The 27,525-nt window shown below is 43.1% G+C and overlaps 1 protein-coding gene across 4 annotated transcripts in view; it reads right to left on the bottom strand.

Annotated features, from left to right (window-relative positions):
• The window catches only part of PRDM10 (PR/SET domain 10), a 44,139-nt gene that overhangs the window by 15,817 nt on the left and 797 nt on the right, over positions 1-27,525 (bottom strand). For 3 of the 4 annotated variants that reach the window (XM_027655367.1, XM_027655369.1, XM_027655370.1), the window contains exons 2-13: positions 19,291-19,480; positions 17,366-17,533; positions 15,755-15,814; positions 12,901-13,020; positions 11,738-11,945; positions 11,130-11,371; positions 9,895-10,098; positions 7,910-7,982; positions 7,178-7,295; positions 6,104-6,233; positions 3,841-4,065; positions 1,306-1,317 (exon numbers count right to left, since the gene is read on the bottom strand). In XM_027655367.1, the coding sequence (XP_027511168.1) occupies positions 1,306-1,317; positions 3,841-4,065; positions 6,104-6,233; positions 7,178-7,295; positions 7,910-7,982; positions 9,895-10,098; positions 11,130-11,371; positions 11,738-11,945; positions 12,901-13,020; positions 15,755-15,814; positions 17,366-17,533; positions 19,291-19,383 (1,653 nt within the window). In that variant the 5' untranslated portion in view covers positions 19,384-19,480. Of the gene's footprint in view, positions 1-1,305; positions 1,318-3,840; positions 4,066-6,103; positions 6,234-7,177; positions 7,296-7,909; positions 7,983-9,894; positions 10,099-11,129; positions 11,372-11,737; positions 11,946-12,900; positions 13,021-15,754; positions 15,815-17,365; positions 17,534-19,290; positions 19,481-20,749; positions 20,838-23,408; positions 26,716-27,384; positions 27,520-27,525 lie in introns of those variants that run through there. The other variant, XM_027655368.1, reaches the window with a different exon arrangement.

Raw genomic sequence — 27,525 nt, 5'->3', positions numbered from 1 at the left:
ACAGGTTGCCCAGAGAAGCTGTGGCTGCCCCATCCCTGGAAGTGCCCACGGCCAGGTGGGACGGGGCTTGGAGCAACCTGGGCTAGTGGAAGGTGTCCCTGCCCATGGCAGGGGATGGAACAAGATGAGCTTTAAGGTCTCTTTCAACCCAAACCATTCCATGATTCTAAATAGCACGAGACATTGCTGATACCCCTGCTCACACATGTTCCATATGACCCACTTTTCCCTGAGCTACATTCGAGACTTCTGAAAAAACATTCCCCTGGTTTCCTCTCTCCTTTCCTTGTGGGAATGTGACAGCTGACACAGCTGACATTTGCTGTGTCCCTTAAGTGCCTGCCAACAGCTGACATTGAATAAGTGAAGTTAGGAGCTCTTCTGCTGCAATGAGGGAACAGCTTGGGAATACTGTGAAATGCTGTGTTAAGGATTAAATTTGTGAGCCTGAAAGGTCCTTTTCACCATCTGAACTGCAGAGGCAAACCTAGACTTCCATTCCAGGAAAGGAACGGGAGAATTACTCAAAAACCTATGAGTTTCATACAGGAGCTCCAAATGAACTGTCATCATCTCCATTCTCCATTTTACAAGTGAGACAATGGGAAATACAGAGATCTACTGTAAGTCACCCCAGGAACTGGAAACACAGACATGTGCTGTGTAAAAACTAATATGCTGTATGGAGTCACGAGTACGTAAGTTCCCCTGAACCACAGGGATATGCTAATAAAACACATATAGTTGAAGAAATGCACTTCAAGTCCTGAACTGCACTATTAATTTGCTATTTGATCACTGGTACCTTACCCGGGAGCTGAGTGGGAAGACAGCAGGATAACTTAACACAGTCCCACTGCTATCCAAGGGCCACAGAAGGGTGAATCGTTTTACTGCTCTTTGGCTAGATAAGCTATCAACTATAAAAACAGAAAAAGAGAACTAAGTGTTGTCTCATTAACTCATAATATTAATCCAGCACAAACAATTGTGCAAACAAATCCTCCAAAACTTTAAGATGGATATTACAGCTCTTTACCCAAGCAGTTTACTCCTATAATATCCACCTTAAATTTATAATTAATTGGCACGAAAAGAACTAGAGTTCTGCAAAATAGTTTTTCAGGTAACACTTAGTTCTGGACAGTGGTTGCTTCAAGAAGAACAAATGTGACAATTTGCAGTGTGGGGTCAATCAGGAAACACTAAACAGGAGCTGGACAAAACAACAATGGAAAGTGATGCTGGTATGTCCCATTGGATTAGATACAGTAAAAACCCAATGAAGCAAAAACCCAAACCTACCTGCAGCTCCAGCTGAACAGGCAGCATTGAGGGAGAGAAAAATACTTATGTTATGCAATGGACTTGAAAACAGAAGCCTTGACTTCTGCAGGTCACTACAAGGGCCAGCTCTTCTAACTGGAGTTTACTCCTTTGAGGTTTTTGCCTCAGGAAACACTAAACAGACCTTCGAGGTTTACTCTGTAGTTAGTAACTGCCCAAGGGGAGTTAAAGGGCAAAGATAAAACCCATAGATAATCCTGAAGGTGTTTTGTGACCTTTCCTGTTCTCTGGGGCGGATTAACAAAGATGCAGTGCACGGCAGAGCCACTGTGAGAACAAAATACTCAGCAGAAGGGAATAATTAGGGCAGGATGACAATAGGGTAAGGATTAGAAGAGTGAAAAAGTTGAGAAGGGACTTTTTCTAACCTCATCTTACTGGCTGTACTCCCTGTTACACAACTGGTTGCATTTCTTTCAGCATGAAGGAAGTGACTGTGCTTTCTAAATCATATCTCTATCCCTGCCAGATTCTGGCATCAGCACATAGACACTTTAGATACTGCCCACAACTGAATTAAAAACAAACATTCATTTTGGCTGTGCACCACAATGTTCCTCTAATGTGTTACAAGAGTATTTCGAAGGGTGGGTGTATCTCTTTGCAATGCTGGGGACACAACTGCCATAGTTAAGGTCTGATCTCCAAGGAAACTCCACAGGCTATAAAGCAGAGGCTGAAAAATTAACTGATCCTATCAGGACTTGAATCCTGGGGCACCACAGATAACTGCTTACAGCTAGAATGAAAACCCTCTGCCTTAAACCTTAGAAAAGCTGAAGCAATTCCCAAAGAATGATTGTTTTTGATAATTAAATCCTATATGAGTAATAAAGAAGTAGAGCTACACAAGTTTCTGGATTACAGCAGTCAGGACTTTCTACCTTTTCTTTGGAAGTGAATAATGTATACTACACATCTAAAATCCAAATGTTTGCTTGCTTATGTTATTAAGTACACATTAGCATAAGCAGGTGCTGTGAATAGCTCAGCTGAGTGAGTGTTCAGAGGGTGATTTTTCAGTGCTTAGAAAATAATACTTGCTGGTTTAGCCTTAACTCAGTGCTCATTGCTCACAGTCTGATGCAATATGGAAGGGTCTGCGCAACCATCCGTTTGCCATTCTGCCAGTGCTTCTGGCTTGAAACACCTCCAGAACTCTGCTGAACACAAGCTGCCAGATGCATGGGAAGTTAGGAAGATTTGAGGGACAAACGTGTCACTAAACCACCACTGCACCCTCTTAGCTGTCATCTGTGATGAATTTTCAAGCTAAGTCACAAGACAAGTAACTTCAGAATTTTTGTACCTTTCTTCCCATATTCACTATTTCAGAAGATTCGAAGTTCGTATCTTGGGTTCCAAAGTTCAGGGAAATGGCCAAGACTTTCTCTTCTTACTGAGGAAGCTGTAGCACACTGTAAGCAGTCCATTCCCCATGCTCTTTACTGACAAAAACTCAGCATCTCTCTTTGTACTCTATTATCTTCCCTTCAATACATTCAGTAAAAATCTCTCAAGATTTTAATCTATGAAAATGAAATTACTGGTAGAACCTTGTCATTAGGAGACTGCAAGCATTTTAGATGGTTAAAAATGTTCAGTCTTAATGTGCTCAAGCCAAATCCTTCCTTCAAGATGTGCATTTTTGGGGTAACACCACCACTGGCCTTGCACGTGTATTGCTATAAACTGCAAGCAAAATTTGTCTCAACATCTTCCTACACAGAACAACTGAACTCTTTCCTAATCCTTTCTCATCCCCTAAAAATGAACTCTTACCCCCATTGCAGCTGTTCCTTTCTTTAATCCAAATTTTATACATGGAAGAAAAAGGAAAAGATTTTAAGCTAAATAAACCCATCTCCCAGTTACACAACTTCAAGGATTATTTGCTCGAGTCATTTCCCTCCCACACATAGTAGAGAAAAAAACAGCTCACCCAGCTGACACAGAGCTCAGGCTCAAAGTGTTTGGTGTTGGTACGCAAAGCTCTTAGTGCAGGTTTTGATCTCAAAAGCACATTTTTCTACCCCAAAAAAGAATTTTAATCACTAAATATCACCATTTTAGTGGATCTAAACTGTAGTTGTGGTTCCTCTTTGACAACTTTGCAGTAGCGTTCTGAGAGACACAGATGGTGCTGTGAGCAAGTCATTAGTCTGTGCCACAGCACCACAATTCCACCGGCTGTTTGCAGCCCCCCTGCTCGCCAGCTCGGATGGCGACTGCGTTCCCTGAGAGAATTACTGTGCTGCAATTCAATCAGCTCCAACTGCTGACCAGTTCTCACTAACACTTGAGATATTGGTTCTTAACGTGAGACTTGCCTTCCTCAGTGCTAAGAAACCTGCTAGGAATGAGATGCTTTAGATTTGGAGGTGGATACGACAGTGAGAGGCAGAGCAGCTGCTCCTGGCAGGTGGGTCTGGCATTCCCTGGCTTACAGCGGATGGAGGGGGGAGCTGTGCTCTGCCATCCCTCAGTGCTTACCCTGATGCGCTTGGCTCTCCTCATGTCATCTGCTGTCATGGTGCTCTGCGTGGGCCCCGCGCTGCCCTCGTGCTGTGGCTGCACCTGGAGCGCGGGGGGTTCCTGCTGCTCCAGGGCCGGCTGCGGCTCCGGTGGCACCGGAGTCTGCTCCTGCTGCTCCAGCCCGTTCAGGGTGGCTTGTCCGGCCTCATCAAACTGCCCCTTGCTGGAAAAATGCAGCAAGTCCTGAAACCGCAAATCATACAACTGGTGATTATTCCCCCCACCCACTGAGAAACGCTTTGACAACACTCAGCAGACAACAGGATTTCTACATTTTTCGTCACAAGCTATGAACAAAACATGTATACCCCAACTCCTACAGTTCTCCTGCCTTGTCCACTGATGCTTTCCCACATCACCTTCACCTACAGCAACATTGCTCAGAGCCAGGGAAGCAGCGCTGCAGGTGGGTGACTCCGCTGACCAGCCACAGAAAATCAACATTATCCAATCTTCTGCACTCAGGGCTATTTCTGCTTTAACCAAAGATGATGTAGGCTGACCTGGGAGAAATCTTACAACCAAAGTGACTAGTGCAGACCAGAGAAAGGAGAAGATTCCTGTCTTGTTGAAACTGTTCGCACTTTGAAGCACTATTGTGTGTCGTTAATAGTGTCTTCTTTCTAACAAACTCTCTGGAGTGCTAGAGAGTGACAAACGAGGTGATTACACTGTGCACTGTGTTTTTCTATCCAGTTTCCAGCTCTGCACACTCTTGTCCACCCAGCTGCACACATCACTAACACTTATCACACAAAGCTGTTTTCCTCCTTTTTTGAATTACCATAAAAAGGGAGGGTGTTGTGAGTGGGAAGCACATGCCAAAAATCTATATTCTTTCCCTGTAAGTTCCAGTAACTTCTCTGGCATGGAATTCTCCTGTATTACATGAAAAAAAATCACACATAGATCCTTACTTGACACCACTTAATGCAACTAAGGAAACTTAAAAGCACAAGCTAGGAAGCAGAGTACCAGAATTATGTCAGCTCAAGGCTGGTGCTGTCAAAGCACAAAAGTGGGTGTGGAAGAAGAAAACCAGGGTGCCAGGAGGAGTGAAGCCCTTACAAACCGGGACTGCTCACCAGAGAGACACTTGGTAGAACAACACACCAGCCAAGTGTCCAGCCCAGGTTTAGGTGACAAGTTTCCACCCTGACTGACATTAGACTGTGCTCACATCCTGACTCTCAAGTTCTCAGGCAGAACTTGTGCCTGGTCTTTAGGGAAGTGGGCAGACCTCCAAAGGCTTAGGACATCACTGTGGCCCTGCTCCACTGCACAGACACTCCAGGCCTGGCCATGCTCCAAGCTGGCAGGACATGAGCCACCTCCAGTCCAGAGGCCACTCACACCCATTAACGTGGGATTGTGCCCAGCAAGCCCTGTCTCTCCAGAGTGAAGGGTTTGGGAGCAGCAGTATGTGTATTTGTCTAAAGAGGGCTGGTGGGTGTCACGTCAGCCTGGGGAGAGGGTCAGCCTGCACTTAATGCAGCATTTAGGGGACTGCAGCAGGAATCTATAGGCAGAGAACACGTTCCCTCCCTCTGAGTCAGCACAGAGCCATGACCCAGTGAGATGCCAGAGGAAAATTACCACTCCAGATATCAGCTTTCAGCTAAATCATAAAACAGAGCACCGACCTCTTTTGACACCACTCAGAAAAGGACTTAGTGGTAACCTAAGCATGGGCAGCATCAGAGAATTTAGCATTTTACTTGAATGCATCGTATTGGGTCCCTACAGAATATAACCAACAGCCACAAGAAAAAGAACATTTTGCAATAAGCCTGCCTACAGGAGGCCCTTCTGTTAATATTAAAACATCACAGAGAACCATAGCTCAAACTGATTTAATTCCACCAGCAGCAGTTATAAGAGCAGGCTGATCTCACATTCCAGAAAGGACAAATAGGAACCTAAATTCCCATTACAGTTTTACTGTCTAAATTACTTCTGTGATGCTGCTAAAGTGCTGCAATAACCCACCTCACTGCTAAGTGTTCTGGGATGAAACTTGCTGTAGAAATGCAAGTGATTTTACAGTGGAAGGGAAGTGGTGTGCTCTCCTGCAGAGAATTGCAGTTAGAAAACAAGAATTACTCAGGTTTAAGTCCAAAGCACACCCTCAGTTTGCACTAATGCCCCAAATTCTTTTTTTAGTCAAGAGTTTTCATCCCACAGGATATTTTTTTCCTCCTCTCCATCTCCAAAAATATACCTGTGTCCCTTCTTCACACTTTTCCCCATTTTCACTGGTTACTTCCACGCGCATGAATTTGGGAGGGCGCCCGGGGCGTCTGCCTGGTCCAAACCTCCTCTTCCCTCGCCCACGACCTCGGCCTCTGGCTCTGCAGAACACACAGTGCCACAGGTTAGAGACAAAAAAGAGATGGATTTGGATTCTCTACTGATTTTATGTATTCTTTCTCAGCATCACTGTTCACCCACTCAACTCTGCAACAATGGCCTCCAGTAAATAATAAAACCTGAAGAAATTCTGGCAGCAGAAACAATATTTTCTGGCTGATATCTGTTTATTCTGTGCTTTATGAGAAACCAAAGTCCAGAAGACATTAAATTTATTTCAGTAATCACAGGACTGAGAGGACCACTGGCTTCTAGCAAGTCCTCTGCCATGGCAACTCTCCCACTTCCAACACCCCAGCATACAGTGCGTTGGAAGCATTTTCAGCAACATGGAACAAGTGCACAAGGAAACCAATTTAAAACCTAGAGCACAACATCCCTCCCCAAAAAGCACTTAGCCATTGATGTCAGGTCCTAATTAGAAGGGAACAATTTTGTGACAAAAAAGCAAAACAAAGTGAGAGCCACTCACTATATTTCAGGGAAAAAAAGGCACCAATGCTCTGTGATGGATGTTTATAGTTTCAGTTTTTAATAGGATCAACTGTCTAACCAGCCCAACAAGGAGCCAAGGCACTAGAAGCCTTGTCCTCAAAGCCCTGTATCTCCATTCATCTGAGAAATATCAGTATTTCAATATTGTGGTATTGAAATATTACAATTTTTTAAGTCATTGGCAAAAAAATCCCAAAAGCCAAATAAGAAAAAAAAAAATCCCACTGATTTCAATAGAGTATTTATTTCCTTCAAGCTACTTCTTTCACAAATTCTCTTAACCAGTCAGATTCTGGTGCCACCTTCTTTCCTTCTGGTGCCGAGCTGTTCTCTCTTGAGTTGGTCCCTAAGATTTGTAGGGCAAAGCCCCTTTTCTGCAAGTTTGGGGAAGTATCACAGTGATATGCAACAAAGCCAAAGCTGTCAGTACCTGCTGAAGAAGTCCAGCTTCTCGTCATGGGAGTTGAGGTGCTGCTGGAGCTGCTCTGAGCTCATGAAACGCCGATTGCACTCGTAACAGGGCCAGTTCTTCTCCTGCTCCCTGAGAACTGTGTTCAATTTGAAATGTCAGTAACAGCATTTCAGCCTCACCAATTAAACACCTCATCTTTTTCCCCAAGCCTCTGTGGGCCATATCTCTCCCCTGAAGGTTGGACAGGCTGCAGAATACCCAGCACTGCTCCATTTGGCTTTTCTTTTATCCCCTCTGCAGTGTGCCATGACCACAGCCCATCACAGAGAGACAAAAATGTCTTTGGACAATTCATATGAACTATCAGATGCTTAACATTCAGGGTGATTCTGAAATTCACCCTGTATGGAAGAGCACAGGATGGTGTCTCTGGCACAAATTAGGGGAGATCAGTCTGAAGCAGCTGCACATCAATTTATGACACAGACACAACATTATCCCTTGAGTACAGAAACACACCTCTCCCAGCAGCAACCTAATGCTTTCCAGAAACTGAGGTAAAAGGTTAAATTATTGTAATATTAGCATGAGAAGAGTTAGTGGAAGTAAGTTCCAATAACCCAATCTAGATCTGGTTTAACTTTTCCCAACCTAGCAGAAATCTGGGAGCACTATACAGGCCATATACTCTAGAATAAGAAGTGCAACACCCAATGACCATCACGCAGAGAACAGAAGAGCCCAAGTTACCCTTCCTTTCCTCCTCAGTTATGTCATGGATCTTCTGGTTCACAAACTCAGCATAAGAGGCAGCATACCACACCTGCAGCAGGAATAAAGGTAACAGAGCACTTAAAATCAGAACTAAAGGGAATTCATTTGAAAATGGGTTTTAAACAACACATTTACTTCACCTGCCTCAACCTCAACTTACTGCTCCTTTCGTACAACAGTAAAGCCTGGTGAGATCAATATGCTCCTGCTGAGGAATAGAAGAGCTTTGCTCAGAAAGCATTTCCATTTAGTTTTAAGGTCTAGCCTCCCAATATGAATGTTAATCTAGCACAAGACTACCAGTAGCTCTAAAGGAAATAAGATTAATTTTTTCAAACCCAACTGTGTAACAGCAGAGTCCTGTTAGTTGTGGTACCAAGAGGAATGGAAAAACTTTTAACTGGGGGGATTTCACATTTCTTTCCTGCTCTCTTTACATAGACAGTAGGCAGCACCATCCACAGAGACTCATTTAAAATGTTTCTCAGCTTCCAAAGGATTACAGCAATACAGTCCTGCTTCACAAAACAAAGATCTGCCAGGCAGCAGCACGATGGACCCACTTTTGTTATAGGAGGGCTTTAGGAAGCCTTAGAACCACAGGAGGCAGGAAGACAAAGTTTATTAAAGCCTGAAAGCAGATGCTCACATCTAGCTGAGAATTCTTGCATCCTTGCATCATTTAATCTGTTTGATTAAAAAAGGACAGTTTTAGAAGAGAATTTCTCGGAGAAGGCATGAACAGATTTTCAGCATGAAAAATCCAGGCAGGTTTTAACTTGCACTGGGCCACAGGCATTTCCACAGTAGTGGTGGGTGGCATTTCAAGGTGCGTGTTACTCTGTAGGAATCTCACTGGTTGGGCAAAAAGGAAAGCCTGGAGCTCCTGGAATACTCACCTGACGTGTAATACAGAACTTCCCAGCTTTAACTCACTGATCCTTACAGTCCAATCTCTGGACAAAATTCGTATGAATCCCCTACATCCACTTGGAGAGGAAACCCCATTACTGAGCTCGGACAATTGGCTTTCAATTAGCAAATCAATTTTACCCCAAAAGATACTGCTAACACATAGAGTAAGAAAAATGATGCTTCTACAGGCAGGTCCGTACAGATTTAGAGTCTGAATTCAAATTGCTTTAAAAACTGATGAGAAAACGATGTTTGGATACACTTACAATGGATTAATAAGATTTCTAGTGATTCAGCTTCAGAGATTCCTACTCTTAGAGTGTATAAACAGTCTTTAGCCCTGGTTCAGTGAGTGTGCTTAAAACAATTGTTCTTCCAGATAAACTGTTGACATCTACACGCTAGAAGAGATTTGAAGAACAATAAACAATTTCCTGATATCAAAAATTTTTAGTTTCCCCCAGTGTTCCACTAGATGTTGAAACTGAAGGCCATCTCAGTCAGCCTTGCTGCTTTGAGCTCAAAGTAATGAATACGTTTTGAGAGGGAACAAAACCTAACTCACAGGGAAGTCACAATATTCTTTATAATTTTCCACATGCAAAGTTTCAAAAGTTCCAGGAAAGCCAGGTAAAGGGAGAGACCATATTCACTTAAGGCATCAAAAAACAAGTCAAGGGCACACAGGACTAACTGGAAGGGGCATTCAGAACTAAAAAGAGTAAGATTGCTGCAATAAAAATTAGACTGCAGCAGCAAAATATATGCAGTGTAAAGCATGACAGTGAGAGACAAATAATTTACATAGTTTTATTGAATTTCCTGATTTTCTACCTGAGTCAAAGCTTATTAAAATTCCTAAGTTGGTGGCCAACTACTTACTGACTTTAGTGGCATTTGACTCAGACCATCAGAGAAAAAAAAGCCCTAAAACTACTTAGAGCAATATTTTCTGACACTTGGACAAGCAGTTATTAGGCAGCAACTGTTAAGAGATTATTTAATCAGTAGAAAACAAGAACCCTGAGACATGAGCAATGTCATACCTTGAGTTCCTGCTTGGGCTCTACGTTTTTGATGGTGGTGTAGTAGATGTGGTGGCCATACTGATAAGCCACCAGGTTCTGCTCCAGGTGGTTCTGGGCTGGACGCACAAACATCATCCAGTTACATAGAGCCTCACTGGAAAGTTCAAACCACAGGTCCTCTTGCAAGTCTCTGTCTTTTCTGTCACCCTTATCAAGAGAAACCTGTAGCAAAATCCAATTACATGTGACTGTAATTAACTGCCTGGTTCAAAAGAATTTGAGTTACTAACAACTGTGCCCATGCAACTGTTACATTAGGGGAGCAATGAAGGCATAGCTCATTTTTTCTCTTTACTAACAGGGATCCTGAAACAGGCAGAGAAGTACTTAAAAATGGGCAGAGATTTAAGCAGAGAGACATAATGGACCCTTCCAAGAGTTTCAAGGACAAGAATCATTCATTAAAAGGGTCAGGCACAGTATGTCCCTGTGGCTATAAATGAGCTGTAGCTTTAGTAGGATACAGAAACATCAGTCAGATGTTTCTTACTGGCAGACCCGCTTCTCCTTTCATTTCTTGACTCATAACATTGCCTCAAGCTGGAAGCAGCACTTCTTCAGCTGAACTTCTCTTGGTTGCTGAATCTGCCTATAGTCACGACTTGCTTGTCAGACACTGCCCATCAGAGTACTCCTAAACTGTGGGCCTGAATACCAGTAAATAAAGGACCAATTTCTATAATGAAACCAGTAAATGAATAGATAACAGTCAGTCAAATCCATTTTACCCTACATCAAGGACTTGGTATAAGAAAGGGGAGAAAAATCTCTCCTTTCCCCTCCATCTTATGGGGGAGAGAAAGGAAAGGGACGAAAAGTATTTTGAACTGAAGTTACAGCATGACAAAAGAATGGCTGCAAAATATTCTCAGATGGGTCTGCTGTTTTTATGTCCAGATGCTGTTTCAGCTCATGTGAGAGTGACTCACAGCCTTCCATGTTATGCACCCTATATATCATAACACTATAGAGCCAGAACATTCACTAGGATCAGTGCGTCTCCCTGAATAAGAGAGCAGATTTGGAGCCAAAGCAATTTGAGCGTTTCTGAGTTACACTAAGGTAACAAATGACCATGTCTGATGGAGGTAACAAAAGAACATGTCTATCGATCAAGATAAAGTGACAAACTCATGAAAATCAAAGCTCAGGCACAAACTGATCCCTTCTTCTCTCACCCCCCCCCCCCTTACCTTCAAATGGATGTAGCAATCTTTGAGCTCGGTTTGTCTGACCAGGGGCCCTTCCACAGGCCCAAACTGTGTTCGCTTCGGGATGCGCCGTTTGGAGAACACTCCTCCCAAAAACCTGTCAATGTAGAGCACCAGGGGCAGGCTGGCCCTCGCCCGGGTCAGCACAGGCCGGTTGGGGATGGGGTGCAGAGGGCCGTGTTTGGGACACACTGAGGGGTGTGCATTATTGCACTCCTCACACCCTGCACACAAAGGCAGAGAGGACACTGTCAGGCACACACTCAGATGCAGATCACAGACAGCCTTATCTCTCTCTAAACATCTTTGGCTCAGCTGTGGGAACATTATGACATTAGTCTCTCTAGATTTTACAACATTAGAGAGGGCAGCCTCCTGCAAAATGAAGAACAAAGCAGTTCAGAGACTTTACCCGAGACAGAATCTTGTCTTGTCAGTACAGCAGCCCAATGTGAGTCCACATTTCTGGACATAAAGGTGTTTACTCATTACTGCTAAAATCGGAATTGTTCTCAACTCCATTTATTGGTGGAGGAGAAAGAAAAAAGGGGAGGGCAGGCAATACACGAAATACTACTTCAAATGCTTACACAAATCATTGGGATCAAAGGGTCGAGGTGGATCCGGATCCCATTCATCCATGTCAGAGTCTTCCCCATCTTCATCCTCATCTTCATCCTCATCATCCTCCTCTTTTGTTTCTATCCTTTCCATTTGATTCCGCAGAGGTGCTAAAGGGTCAGAACCATCCACTGCCTCCATGGGAGGTAACACCTGGTTATGCACCGGTAACGATGCCTGGGGAAAGAATTCACAAACCATTAAAACTGATTCAGGAAGAAAACTACACTTATAAAGATGAGCAATGAAGGTCCTTGCTAGTCTACCCTTCCTGCTACCTTTGGTAATGGAGAGAAGGACAAGGGGAAGTGAAGCTGCTGATAAACAACTGCTGAGGGATGTTTTGTGTTGCTGCTGCTGAGGCCTCGCTCAGGACACCTCTGTGTCACTCCCTGCCTCCGCCCTGCCAAGAACTCAGTTCCCAGGAGAAGAAACTGAAATCAGGGAAGCTCTGTACCCTCACAGAACTGTTGAAACAGAGTCCAGGCTCTGTGGAAATTATCTAGAGCCTAAAGCTGTATTTTAACTTCTTTTGTACAAGTGAGAAAATCCTGCACTTTGGTACATGATCTTTTAAAACCAATCCCCAAAGCATACAGGCAGAGATAATAAGGGATGAGGTAACACGGGGCCTAGATATAAACTATGGGCCATGAAGGACAGTTGAGACCATTGCATTCTTCCACTATTTTTCAAGTTTATCCCTTTATTTCCCTAAAAAAACCAATTAAGTATTTTAAGTGCAGTGCATATTTCATCATCCACACAGGTTTCTCAGGTGGACAACAAAAAATCCTACCCCCAGTAAAGCTGCCTGAAAACACTGGCAAGGAGACCACTGGCAAGTGGATGTTGCTGTGACAGTCAGCGTTACACCTTCTGTTATCTTCACTTTCCAACGCTGAGAGGAGAATTTTTAAGGTGGCTGCTCAAGACAGAACCATCTGTACAACAAGTTTCTCTGTATAAACACATGATCTCTCCTAAAAAAACCCCACACATTTCATGGTGAGACTATGGAAGACAGTACAAATCTGTGCTACAGTTTCTCACACTCAGCCACGTGCCATCCCCTGAGATGATGGAGCAATGGAATCAGGACATGGAAAAGGAAAGGGTGCCTGACACTTACTCTATCTGCTTGTGGCCCCTGCTCCAGAGCCACTGGCTGGGGGGGGTCGGCAACGCTGCCGAGCACGGACAGGTTGGTGGGGTTCATGCTCTGAGCAGCAGCAGGCAAGAGCACCGTTACCTAAAATCACAGGCACTCATTTTAGCACTGCACAGTTCCATCAGGCACTTCCACATGGGCCCTGCCCACCATGCACAGCTCCCTCGAGCCCTGCACTCACTGGAAACTACAGCACTGCAATGATCTCGAGGGTTTTAGAGAGGGGTGATGGGCTTGGAAAGAACCTGCAGCTCCAGGGACAAAGGGAAAGGCTTCAAACCTCAGTCTAGACTTTGCAACTTCTGAATTACCTATCACCCATTTGTAAATCAAGGTCCTACCCAGCCTGGGTTCAAACGGCACTAAAAGATGTGAGGAGTTCTTTACCTCCTGGTAAAACCAGTGATTTGGGGTCTTTTTCTCTTCTACGCACAAATTTACTTTTTTTTTTTTTTTTTAAGGGAAAAGGTAAAGGAGGGAAAAGAGACATCTCCTCTTTTTTGCCTATCTTTCTTGTTCTCAAGCAAACCCTGCTCATGGCAGGGTGTTGGAATTAGATGAGCTTTAAGGTCCCTTCCAATCCAAACTATTCTGTGATTTTATGATCCAGGATCCATTAAAAATGAATCCAAGACAGTGTATTGACCTCACTGGAAGATCAAACTCTCAAACTAGAGGATTCCAACCATTATTTTCCTCTACATTATTTGGTCACACTATACATTTCTGTTTACGTACTTTTTTGGTGCAGTAACAACCAAATTAATGCCTATTACCACACTGTTCTCACACATTCAGCAATAAAACTAAGCAGAAATAAGATCTCAGGAATCACCTTTCCTATCTTTTGTTTCCTGCTTATCTGTACAGGAATTTGCACAGGAATCCCACATGATGTTTCAACCTTCTCTACAGTTGACATCATGTGGTTTCTAGTTTGTGCCTCTGACTGTTAAGCAGCTTTTATGCTAAAATCCAAGCCCCTGCCTCTCTGCAGAGTGCTTAATAAATATCAGATAAAACTGAGTGCAGTGAATTGTGCCAGCAGTGAAGGAGCAGACAAGAAAATCCATAACACAAGGAGACAATCTTAAAACTCCAAATCTAATTGCTTTAAGAGGTATTAAGAGTAATTTATGAAACTGCTTAAAAACTACAGCAAAAAGACTTCAGGGAGCACTGCGATGGTAAAGAGGACACCAGGATGACAGCTGAACTAAGCTGTCTAGTATTTTCATTTCTGATGCCAAGTGGCAGCAGGAAAGGCATTATTATTCCATGGCACAGCTCCAGTCTGCCAGCGAGCAGAGGGTCACACGAGCTTGTACCTACTATTAGCATTGCCTACTCCTAATCACACTTCAAACATACCCTTACTTCCGTTTCCATGTCAGGCACTGCACAGAGTATAGGCATTATTTTTAAAAACTTTTCAATTTCTTTTTAAGATAAAGTTTCTTTTAAAAGACAAGGGGAGCTTTCATTGTTTATTTTATCATTTGTTGTCAGTTCAGGGATGTCCCACGTGACATGCTGATGTAAAAACACCTGCAGAGGCAGGAGTTGCCACAATAAGGGACTAACTAGCCACCAAAAAATTAATATATCTGCCAGGACTGATGTCAGAAAGTGCTGGAAGGGAGGAGAGGCTGAGGACACATGCAAGTGCTCCCGCCCTTGTACCTGGGATGGTAACAGCACATCTCCTGTGAGAGTCTCATCTGCACTGCACACAAGTAATCTCTACTTTTAATTAATCATGTGTGTTAAATAAGCTTTAAGACAATTAAATAGGAATTTTTGGCTTCTTAATGCAGGGAAATTGATGTAGCAAAATATTCCAGAGAACCAGAAGACAGGTAACACCTTTACTGTGTCAGTCATTGTTTCCTGTCTGTGCCTCAACAGTTTATAAAGTCTTTGAGCAATAAAATTTGTTTTCAGCACATATTCAACCCTTCCCTCTGCCCCAAGACTGTCAGTAAACACCCATTTTAATGATGACTTGAGTGATGATTCAGATCCAAAACGTCCATTCACACATGCCATTAAAGCAGTAATGATTTGAAGTCCATGACAGCAGAGAATTTCAACTAGAGAGACCTGAAAGTAGCTGTCTATACCTGGTTACCACAATATAGTCCTCAAAGATAAGTAAGAGTTAACAATAAAACCTTTGCATCCATGAGGCACTACAAAAAAAGGAAAATCATCAAAACTTTATAAGCACAGGTTCCATTTTATTCTATTCCCAGTCTACCTCACACTGGCAAGCCCAGCACACCCTGGTAAGGTAAGGGAGCCACTCACTGAACTTCCTCAGGTTTTACACTTCATTTCCTGTGAAGCTTCTAGTAAAAGTAGCATTTGATCCAATTTTTCTATCCCTCAAGAGCCTTTTGTGGACTTAAAAGGCATCTGGATCAGAATCTGTACGAGGACAACTGCAAACCCAGCCTTTCCAGAATGACACGCTCAGATAAAGTCAGCCACATCTGCTGCTGACTCATTTAAAGGGACACTGTTGAAAGATTTTTCATTATATCTAGGGCAGTAAATTAGAATTTTTGTTGAGCATGAATTGAAGTCAATAAACTCAAAGTCAGTCTTCACTTTCATTATCATTCATGCACAAGCTGACCATAGCAATAGTGGCTTTTTGCCCTTGATCAGGATGACAGGACATAACTGAAGACTGGTTTTGGACAATTGCAGGGACAGTCGTTACCCTCTAGCACCACAACAATGTCCCTTTACCTTCCCTAATTCTCCCCTTACAGTTTCACGTCCAAGATAAGCAGTGTCTCTTCCTTACCTGCTGGGTGGTGGCATCCTGTTGGACATAAGCCACTTGGGATGGATCTGTAAACAGAGTCTAGACAAAGTGAAAAAGGCTTATCAAACCAGCCCTGGTGTTGTTTACTCCCAAGTCACACAAAAATTACCCTGCCACCAAGAATGACCCACATTTAAGCCTCTGCCAACTTCCAAGGTGACTTACCACAGAACTTTACTTCAACTTACCTAAGTGGATCTACACAGATAGAAATTAAAATTGGGTGGTGCTCCATAAAAATTTAATATCATAACTATGTGGCACTTTTCATCTGCATAACTAAAGTGTTTCACCTGGTTTATCTTTTTTAATCACAGAAATAATTTGTCAATTGTTGATTTGATAGAATCTACAGGATTCTAATTCAATTCAAAAGCTCTACCAAAACTACTTAAGGGCAGGATAGAAGATAACTGTGAGCTTTTTCTTCCTGCAAATTCACAAGACTTCTGCACACTTTCTTTTGAGGAGCTATCAGGCACATCCCACATGTAAATTTAGTAAGGGCAACATGCTGTTTAATTTCATAGAAGATACGCCAACTCCAATATTCTGCAAGAACAGCCCTGATGGGAGCCTGGAAAAGCAAGACTCAGATGAAAACTAAGGATTGACTGAGGTCAGCCTGGCCTACTTTGCCTAAACCTGAGCTTGTAGCAGCCTGGCTCAACAAAATAAGGCATAATACAATTTCCTTTGGCACTGTGATAATTTAATCTCAGTTGCATGACAGTATCTTTTGACAAAATGATAGTATTCAGAGTTTTGGAGTTGGTTGTCAGTAACTTCCTGGGAGATATCCTCCCAAAATATCCTCTCAGGACATCCCACCATGTAAGAGCTGTTTTTATGTAACAGCTGAGGGCCGCACAGGACAGACCGTGCCATGAGGCCCCGCCAGCGTGGCTGGGGGTGTCAGGTACGTGCACTTTGCAGCTCTGCTAATCTGTCCTGTCAGCAAAAACATTATAAAACACCCTCCACAAAGCCAGCCTGGTCCTTTTGAATCTGTCCACACAGAGCCACAGATGCACAGCATATTAACCCCATCCAAACACGTGCTGTCAGGGAATAAAAGCTATTTGATATGATTATGCAAAAGCAAAAGAATATAAAAGGTCTATAAAATCAACAACTTTGCAGAGAGACTACAAAATTAGGTTGAATACACTGAGATCCTCTGCAAAGAGACACAAGTGTTATTGTAACTATCAATTAGGACAACTGTGTTACACAAAACAAGGACTCTTCCAGAAGGCACATAGATGGCTTTTAGCTTTTTACTGAATACAACAGAGGCAGAATTTCTGGAAAGATTATCCATGTTTTGGAAAACACCTTTGAGTTAATTATAATCTCGTCCACCCTCAGTGAAATAACCAGCATTTCACAATTCATAGCCTCCACATCCTTTGATGAGCACATTTGCACATCAGACAAATGAACAGCACAAAGTCCCTGCTCAGCAGTGGGCAGGAAAAACTGCTATTTTCCAGTCGTACCACTTGGCTGGTGACTGGCTTTCATCCCAAACAAGACTGGTTTGTTTTCTAGGTGCCAAACCCGGGCTGGGCTGGGAACCACACGTGCCTGGGTAGCCTCCACGGGGTGGATGTAAACGAGGGTATGCTCCGAGGTGTCCACCGAGGTGTAGGAGGTGCCATCGGCCGTGTAAACCACCTGCTGGGACGGGCCCCGCTCCTGCTCATCGCTGTACACGATCTGCGCCACCGCCCCCCCCTCGGGGACAAAGTGCACCTGGGGGGAAAACACATCCTGGAGTGACACCACAGCAGGCCTGGGGGACAACACAGGCTGCCTTGGGAAGCAGGGAGAACCTCAGTTTGAAATTGTCACTGTGTAACACACATTTAAAATCTCATTGAATTATGGTGGCAATATGGAAACCTGGACACCAACTCCCACCAGTTCCTAGTTTTACTCTGCATTGTAACTCAACTGGTATAAACGGCACCCACCCGTACTTAGTTCTTGCACTAAGAAGAAGAGAAGAAAAGAGAAGCTTAAGAGAAGAAGTTCATATTTGAACTGGTGTATGTATGGAATTTATTGGTATGTTGTTTCCCTTCATGCTCATGTTCCTTTCTGGATTTATGATAATGACTTCATTCAGCTAGTTCTGTAGTTGCAGATAATTTCTTTTATCTTACGAAGGGCTAACAGAACTTATTAACTCTGATATTACTTCAAGTTATAGTACTGCACCTCTCAGAGGCAGCAGTAGGGCACGTGAGATTGCTTCTCTCTAGTATGTACATGCAGTATCAGGAGAAAATTCAGCTATTTAAACAGACAAATGTAACTGAAAGCATTAAGCAATGATTCCAAGGACTACTGGAACAAGTTATGTCTAGGGCAGCAGTTTAAATCCAAACAAGTTGATTTTGACAGAACATTATGATCATAAATGATGATGAGTGGCCTACATTAGACAAGTCAGAATACTGAATTCCAGTGGAAATAGGAACACATTTAGCTTTTGACATCCTTTATATGCTGAAAACCTTTTCCAGTGTATAGGAAAATAGGACAGTTAGCAGGAAACCTAGTTTGAGTATCTGTATTCATATTCACATCAAACACTTTCACATAAAATGATGCCACAGTTACATGTTTTGTTTATTTTGTTTCACCTTTCAGCTTATGCTGCAGGAGACACCTGGTACTCCCCCGTGGCTGCTCAGTGCTGACTCTGTACAATAAATCCTCAAACAAACACTACAGTTTCACATTTGGAGAGCACTCTGCAAATGCTAATTAAGCCTTAAAACTGCTGTGTGCAAACAGCAGCATAGTTATCCCCTTGCAGAGAGAACGGAACAGGAGCATTGAAAACTGCCTTTCTTGGCAAATTTCAAAGCTAGAAATTACCAGGAGAGGTAGAATTTCTCAGCTTGTGTGTCAAATGCCATGCAGCACCCTCTTCATTACATACTTAAAAGAATAAATCAATTTACAGCCTTTTAGAAATTCCCAGCTGCGTTGTCTCAGAGTCAGAGGGACGAGCTGCACACATCAGAATCTGACTGCATTAGTCGCCTACAATTAACATTTCTCCCTTCCTCAGTACCCAGATGTCTGACAGGAAAAAAATTATTCATTACTTTCCCCAAGGTCCACCCACAGCTCCAACTGATTCAACTGATGCCATCAAACAGGCTGCCACAGACCAAAGATTTTGCTAATGTTCATTACTCTGAGCACCCTTTTACTTTCCCACATGGTTATATATATATATATATTTGGACACTGAAACTTCTAGAGCCACTGGCTGGTTTTATTCAGCTCGGTTTTAGAGCTTTGTGTCTTCACTGCTGTGGTTTGCACAGCTCAGTTTCTGAAGCTTTAATCCAAAATCACCACAAACATGTTTGTATTTCTCCTCAAATAAAAGCTGAGCTTCCAGACTCTAAGCCAGGGTTGGATGGGAACTAAACCTCCACATCAATCCCAATCCATCCTGAGCAGAATGAGCTCTGAAAAGCACTAATCACCTGAGCAGTGCTCTGTTCCTGTGCTGCAGACTCAGCCCACACCTGGGAACCTTCCTCTTTCAAGTCCATCTCCTCCCTGCTGGGGTGTTCCATGAGGAGAGGGATCTACTGGAGGAATGTCTGGCTGGAGGGATTCATCTGTTCACTGTGTTTCTGCTTCCAGAAGACAAGGTGATCTTCAGCAACATGGCTGTAAAAACGCAGAGGGCAGAAATGTTAAAACCAGTGTGAGGTAATTACTATCATTGGCTACCACACTTCTGTACCACACAGAGTAAAGCAGGCCTGGCTTTACAAACACTTCCTTTTAGACCCAAACGCCTTAGTTAGGGGAATAAAGGAAGAGAAATCTTATTTCATTTACCATGGTCAAGTCGTGCTGTACAACACTTTCCATGTCCCATTGAAGAAACAAGTTTACCATTGCTACAGCAGCACTGAAACATTACACTGAATTCTTCCTGCACATCTTTCCTTGGCCACAGGCAGACCACGACACATTCTCCACATTGTCCTTCTGGCACCTACAGGCCTAGAAATCAATAAATAATGCAAAAAACGGACCCTAGGCTTCCAACAGGAAACCACTACGTTCAGAGATGCATGACCAGTTTGCCTGAAAGAGGTTTTGGGGGAGCACAAAAGGGCTTTCCATGAACAGGTAGCTTTCACCTTGGACAAAACCACAGTCCTGGGTAGTACAAGGCAGAGTTACAACAGCCAACTTCTAAAAAAGAACAATGAAACTCAAGCTCTAATTCACATGAGCCCCAAGATCCCGACAAACTGCTTCCAAGCTTGATTTTATTCACCTCTCACAGTTTTATTGGGGCCTCTCAATCTGCCTTGGGATCCCAGCAGGGTAATTTACAGCTCTGGTGATTGGTTTAGTCAGTGGTTCAGCACCCTCCCAATCCTTCCCCTCTAATGTCTTATTAAATCACAGGAATCAGCATGAGGCTGAGCCCATTTAATTTCTCAGCTCCTCCAGTTAAGTTTATTTTATACCCAGTGCCTCTCTGGACTGATCCAATGCCAGTACCAGCCTGTGCTCCGAGAGGGAAGCAGAAGGCTCCTTGCTGATGCTTTCATTCATTTGCATTTTAAATGCAAATTATTTTAGTCATAATTTATCCCTATAAATGTTAGCATTTGGCTTGTCATTGACAAACTGAAAAATAGATAAGAGGGGTAGAAAAAGCAGCAGGCACTTTCTGCCTCCTGCGAATTTTGCCAGCAAGGACTGAGCTATGCAGACCCGAGCACTGACTGTTCCACCAGTCCTGGCCAGGGAGAAATCAACAGGAGAGGGAAGACTCACAGTAACGCCACTAAACTGTGTGGTAGAGGGGAAAAAACGGGAATAAAGGGACAGAAATCTTATCTCCATCAACATTGCTCAATACAAAACATCCCCAAAAAGCACTGAGGAGAAAAATTTAAAACCAAATCCATGTACCTGAGTGCAACGCTTGAGCTCAGGATCTCATTAGTACCAGCAAATTAACTGCAGCAAACAATTAGGAGTGATAAACACCAGCCTTGCTCTGCAAGTGTGAAAGCCAGGATCATTCACAGATAAATATTATTAGATAAATATCATGTCTTTCAGATAAATATTATTAGATAAATATATGTCCCAGAACACACAAGCTCTGATCTATAAATAAATATCATCCATCCCTACACAGCACCTTTTATCCAGCTACTTGTCATGTTATTAAGGATTAAATCAGGGATTTTCTCATACCTAATCCTACCTCATTCACTGACCTCCAGCGCTCATTTGATCACCACTGTGTGACACGTGACAGCATTTATGTCACTAACACACTCTGAGAAATTTTTATGTAAACTTTAACACCCATCCTGTTGATAGTCTTTGGTTGGTTTATCCCGAACAGCTCTTTTCCTTAACTGTCAGTATTAATCAAGAGCCAATCCAGATAACTGCACTAACAATAGCTAGTAGTTTAATCAATTACCTAATTGCTTAGAAAAATAAACACTATAAGTTTCAATTTTGGGTGGCTCGATTTAAAAAAAAAAAAAAATTAACCTGTTAAAAAGAATATAATTAAATTAACCAGTGATTGAATTAAGGGAAAGGCACAGTTCTAGCTAATTCCACATGGTGCAACAAGTAGCAGAATTTTTGGCTGACCTTCCCCACCAGCAGACACTGAAGGGCTGAGGGAAGATGCTGACTCACTCCTGCAGACTCAATTTGGCACAAATACCTTACAACTTTAGTACAAAGGAGACCAAAGAGTTTAGGCAGGGCCTTTAAAAGACAAAACGGGGCATTAAGATTCATCTCTGGAAAAAAATAGTACAGAAGACAGTCATTTTGTGGTTCTGAAGTTAGCACTCATGTCAAATCTTGGGGAAAAAAAAAGCAAGGCTGAGCCAACTTCAGGGGCTTGGTGGTGCAGTTTCTATAAACGGTCCTGTTATTGCTGTTCTTCACAGAAATGAAAATAATAAACAGCTCAGCCAACTGTGCACCAATAAGGGACAATATCAGGAGCTGCAGGATTTGCTGATACTTTCAACTTCTGTACTTCCAAATACATCCTAGATCTGCCTCTGGTGTGCATTCCTACCAAAGCTCGGATCTCCATGAATTCTATCAGCATTTCTATAATCACCAAGATACACTGAGAAGCACATTTCCCTGGAAACACAGATGTGTTGAGAGAGGAGTGCAGGACACAGGCTGTGTCCCAGAGAGGTCCCAAGGACTGGTAACAAAGAGCACAGGAGGCAGGAGCAAGTGTTGATATTTAGCTGTGAAACAAGCCCAAGGGCAGGAACTGGAAAACATGATGTGGCCCCAAGTCACTGCCACAGAACTGCCTCGAAACACCAACACCTGAGGGAGTTTTCTAACACTGATGACAAAGACCAAACTAACTTTGCTCACTACTCCTCCATAGGAGTAACTAACTGCTCCTGTTAATCCTGCAGGATCTAATTTCTTCCTCTAAAACCTCCTTTCAATACCCATTACAGCTCTGACACCGACAACCACAGCACCCTGAGACTTTAACCACTTCCCTGTGAGTTCCTCTCAGTTTTGGTGGTTTTTCAGCAGAAATAAACATGGAACTTGGGACATAAGCATTGCCAAACTGTTGGCATGCAGGGAGCACTCTCTGCACTGTTTGCCCACAGATTATCCTTTGCAATTGTTGATTTTTCTCACCATATCTCACCCGCATGAGACATTTTCAGACAAGCTAAACAAACACCAGGACGAGCACCTCAATGTGAAGCTCTGCTATGTCCAAAGGCTTACCATATGAATTTGTACAGCAATTTGAAACTGAATTGCAGAAATCCTACAAGAAAAAAAGATAATTAAAGATAAAAGGAGCTGTGATTGGATATACTCATCTTTTTCCCAACATGGAGAAATTAGGCTACATTTTGTAATGATAATCCATGTAGAGATTACTCAAACAATAACCTAAACAGCTTGCCTAAACTAATGTTAAATTTATGTGTTATGTATGTCACAACTATATTGTCTCTCCTCAGTTCTGATCCACTGGTAATGACACTATAAAATTTAAGAGGCCTGGCTCAAATATTATTTAATAGTCCATCATTTTTTGTCGTAACAAGTATTTCAATAACTTGGAGATGATGGAATTTGAAAGATTAGTCATATTATGAGGCACATCACCCAATAATCTTCAACAAATCTATCAGCACCCCAATGTTTTCATCCAACCTCATAAGCATCACGCACATGAGCGAAAGCAATGCCAATGTGAGATGGTAAACCATTTACAACAACTGCAAAGACAGCATCTACCTCCCCAAAACAGCAGGCATGCCTCTCCCAGTCCACGCTGGGTGATGGCACAAGCTGAAATGGTAGCAGGTATAAATATCTCCCAGTATCACTCCAGTACGTCAGAGTGGCGAGGCAGTGACAGTCCTGTGTGTCACTGGTGTGAATCAAATACAGTGTGAACCAAGAGCCAGCTCAGCTCCCATGACTTTGAAATATCTCCTACAGTGGAAGATTAGCTCATTCTGAGCTGTGCAAGTAAATCAACCACCCCTTCAAGACAAAACAGGTTGGTCTCTACACCATTCACATTTACCTTCCTTTTTTCAACACCCTCTGGGACCTGCTGGTGTCACAGACCTCCAATTTTTCTCTTAGTTTTTGCTTTTTGCATCCAATCCAGAACATCTCATTAATAGCAAAGCTTCTCTGCAGCTCCTGATGCCTGGAAAGCACCTTTGTGTCATTGTCTGAAGAGTTCTTCATCTCTTTTGGAAATCTCGCTTGAAAACTCCTTTCGTCCTCCAGGACACTCTCCAGCTCCTCCCTCCTGTTCCTGTGGGATGGTGTTTCCTCTGGAGCTGTGTTATTAAATCAGCAACTTCCCCATGTACTGCATTCAGCTGCAGAGGATGGGAAAGCACTGCTCTAGGAGGCAAAGTGTCTCATTTCCTATCCAGCAGAAATGTCCTTCCTGCCCTCAGCATCAGACCCCCTGAGCCATCACAACACCCATGTGTGATACCCCACACGTGCACCCGTGACTCCTCGAACACTCAGGGAGTGGCAGTGAATGGTGCTCTAAGAGAAAAACACTAACAGCAAAGTCACTGCTGTTTTGTGCTCAGTGTCTGAGTGTTTTGGACACAAGCTGAACCCAGTGAACTCAGTGCTTCAAAGGAAAGCTCAGAAATTCAGAGAAAAACACCACCAAAAAACCCCAAAAATCAACAGTAACCATATTTTCTTGGCTATTAGGAATGGCAATTTCTCTCAACGCTGCAACTACACAAGAAAATAGAGAGACAAAATCTCTGGGGAATTCATCTGCAGCAACCTCTGCAAATCTCACTAAGGACATTCTACTGAAAAACCCAAGCCAGTGGCTGCCAAACACTCGTTTTTGTCCCTTCTCTGGAAAGAGAAGAATGGGGGAATATTAAAGCTGAGCGAGGGGCAAAGTCCCCCTCCCTGCTCGGGGAGCCATAAAGCCACTGCAGTGTCTCAAATGAGAACCCACTTTACAATAATGGTGCATAAAGCAGATAATGTGATTTACTCCCCGGCGTAAGGGAGGTTTGCCATCACCTGGGATTCCCTGCAGCAATAACAGCAGGGACTATTAGTTTAATCCTCCCAGGACTGAGCTCACTGACCACCCAGCCTTGTGGAAAGGCAGCAAAATTGGTACAAAAGGGGGTTTATGACTCTGGGTCTTCCTCCAGCTTTTAATATGAAAATGATTTATTGTGTTCCAAAGGAACATCACATGTGTCTCCAAAAAGCCTTATCCCACACTTAAGTTAATTACCCCAGCTTTCCTAGAAGGCAGAGTGGGTGCATTTCCTGAGTTGCCTTGGCAGGAACAGGCTTTCAGTGCAGCAGGAAGGGTTTGAACCTCACTGAGGACTGAGTCACCACTGTGTCACCTCCTCTGCAGCACCATCCATCACACGCATACATTGTTTCAAGGAACTCTGGCTCTGGTGCATTTTGCCTGAATGGTAACAATCGGGTAATATATAACCACAATATTTATGTTTTACTGGCAAGTTAAAAATGGAAATCATACATAGGGCTGGGACAGCAAGGATTATTTATTTCCACAAAAGGAAAAATGGCTTCAATTTATTTAGTCATGTAATAAAGAGAAGAGCTCAGCCAAACACCAACTCAAGTCTTTATTCCAATTGTGCATAATGGATCTATCTATATCCATATCCTTATGGCATATCCATCATAAGAACAACAATGAGCTGGAAGAGGCCTTGTCAAGGCCAGTCCTTTCTTACTGTGTCCAATGTGTCACAGTCCTTTTCCTCCAGGGACAGTGCCCAGGCACTAGAGGTGACAGCACGACCGCCTGATGGAACTATTCTCACAACCTGTGAGGTGAAAGTCCATTTCTACCACGGAATCCAGGAGATAACCCAGCTCCGCAGGGACAGGTTAACATTCCTGGGGACTACTCGGGCTTGGCTTAGACACCTACTCAGAGCCGCTCTAAGGATGTTGAGTCCCAACTCTTGTATAACCAAGTTTCCCACAATATCTTCTCCCTCGGAGTGGGCAGAGACAAGTTCATGACTTTCTACATATGCACATGCTCTTCTTTAGTCACCTCTCCTCCCATTTGCTCAACATCTACAATATCCACTCCAACTGACTCCTTTCTCCCGCCCTCAGCTTCCTGAATCCGTGACCACGTTCTCCATGTCACTTTTTTTCCCCAATCTTTCATCCTCTGTGATATCATGGTGTATTGTATCACTGCTTGAGGCAGTGACCCTGCCTTCCTAAATTTGGTTTATAAATGACAGAGGGAGAAGTTGATAAAACAAGAAAATAGGGAACACATGTATTTCAAAGTACAAGATGACAAAAAAAGGAAAAGTGTCTGTATCAATGTGTGCTACAGTGCTGCCTACACAGCCTTCAAGAAGGCACAGTCAGGGTTTACTGTAAGAAAACAAACTGTTCCCCTCCAGCTTCCTCCTGCCACTTAGTCTCTCATCCTTTCCTACTCCAGCAGCTCTTCCCAAAGGAACTGTCAATTGGAAGGGATTGTTCCCCTTCCTACAAGTGGATGGTGCTGCTCCCTTTCCCTCCCTTTCCCACCCCCTGCATCTCTCCTCTGAATTAAATCACTCTTAAAATTCAAAAGACAAAACTACCTGCCTATGAAAACCACACTTAAGCTGGCTCCTGCAGAATAGCTGCTTCTCTGAATTACCCCAGAGAACAAATGGACTATCTGCACCTTAAAAGAAGTGAGGACTGAGACAGAGAGACATCTCAGGGCTACACCATAACTTCGGTGTGTTTTACTAGCAGGAAATAAAAGTGACAAATAGGCCCCACTTCGTGTTTAAGTCCAAACAAAATTCACCATACAAAAGCAGCCCCTGTAATTAGCTACACTTAAAAGGCGATTAGAATTCAGTTTACCCAGCTGTAAGCAGCTGCAGGTGGTCAGGAACACACTCGGAGTGGCTACTGACTGCAAAGAAAATTACCCTGGCAATGCTCATCCAGGGATTTTCTGTGCAGGGTAGGAGTAAGAAGACACACCACAGACCCATTTCTCTCTAAAAGCAAATTGCCGATTATTCCATCAGATAATATTAATAACAATGACATCGATATCTCGTTCTCTAGCCAAGGTAATAAAGCTGTCTGGTTTCACACATGTAGCAAAGTGCCAAAACCCATCTCAATTCAGGAGATAAGTTTCCCATTTAAGGACTGACTAGAGCAATACACCCTCTTGTATTATTTTTCCTAGAAATGAAGGCATTAGAAGGCTCGAGTCTGCCAATTATTTTATTGTGGCCACAAAAGCAGCAAAGAATCCTCTTGTAAAATCAGTTGGTGATTCATTAGCATCTCATCTTCTAACTGAACTAAAAGAAAAAAAATAACTGAATTATTAAAAATATACAGAGGAAAACTTAAGTTCAGTATGGTCTCTATTCCCACTGAAACTCAAAGAGAAATCTTGACAGACATTTGATACACCCATTTTTGTGCTTGTTCATTTTTTAAGGGCCTGTAAGAATCACAAATATATCATGATAGAACAGACAGGTTGGTCCACAGGTACCAAAAAACGCATTGCAAATACTGACCCTTCATTTGTCAAGGCTGTGGAGGTCAGTATCTTAAACTAGGTTTAAATTCTGATTTAGGGTCCCTGCAAGAGTCCTCCCGAGGCTTTGCAATGAACAGTGAACAAGAGGTGACCACACAAGCTTGGAAGATCTTGTACAGCCAAATAACCTTATAAAGGTGAGTTTTCTCTTTAGGATGAGTAATTCTGAAAGGCACAGCACCAGAACCTCATTTTTCCATTCCAACTTAATCATTTAACAAGCTCCTACAAATTTTAATGGAACCATGGAGGTTCAGGAGAAGGAACAGGACAAGCCACCACCAAAACTCGGGGAGCAAAAGATGCACAAAAAGCTACATTCTATAACCACATCGCAGACCACAGAACAGGGGTTTTGGCAAAGACAACCACGGTGGCACCAAGACCAGCATCAGGAGAGCAGTGAACCCACAGCTCCCACCTGCAGCAGCTGCTCTTGCTCACACCGGGACCCTCGTGGACAGAACCACCTCAGGGCAGTGGGGAAGGGGCTGCTTTCCCTCCACACCAAGCCTTAGGGCTGCCCAGCTAGGAGCCTTTCCCTGCTGGGTCCACACCGGTG

Source organism: Corapipo altera, unplaced genomic scaffold (genome assembly GCF_003945725.1).
Source record: "Corapipo altera isolate COAL_440 unplaced genomic scaffold, ASM394572v1 71, whole genome shotgun sequence".
NCBI classification, from domain to species: domain Eukaryota; kingdom Metazoa; phylum Chordata; class Aves; order Passeriformes; family Pipridae; genus Corapipo; species Corapipo altera.
The sequence above is the reverse complement of the archived record's forward strand: the minus strand, read 5'-3'. Positions and strand labels throughout refer to the sequence as shown.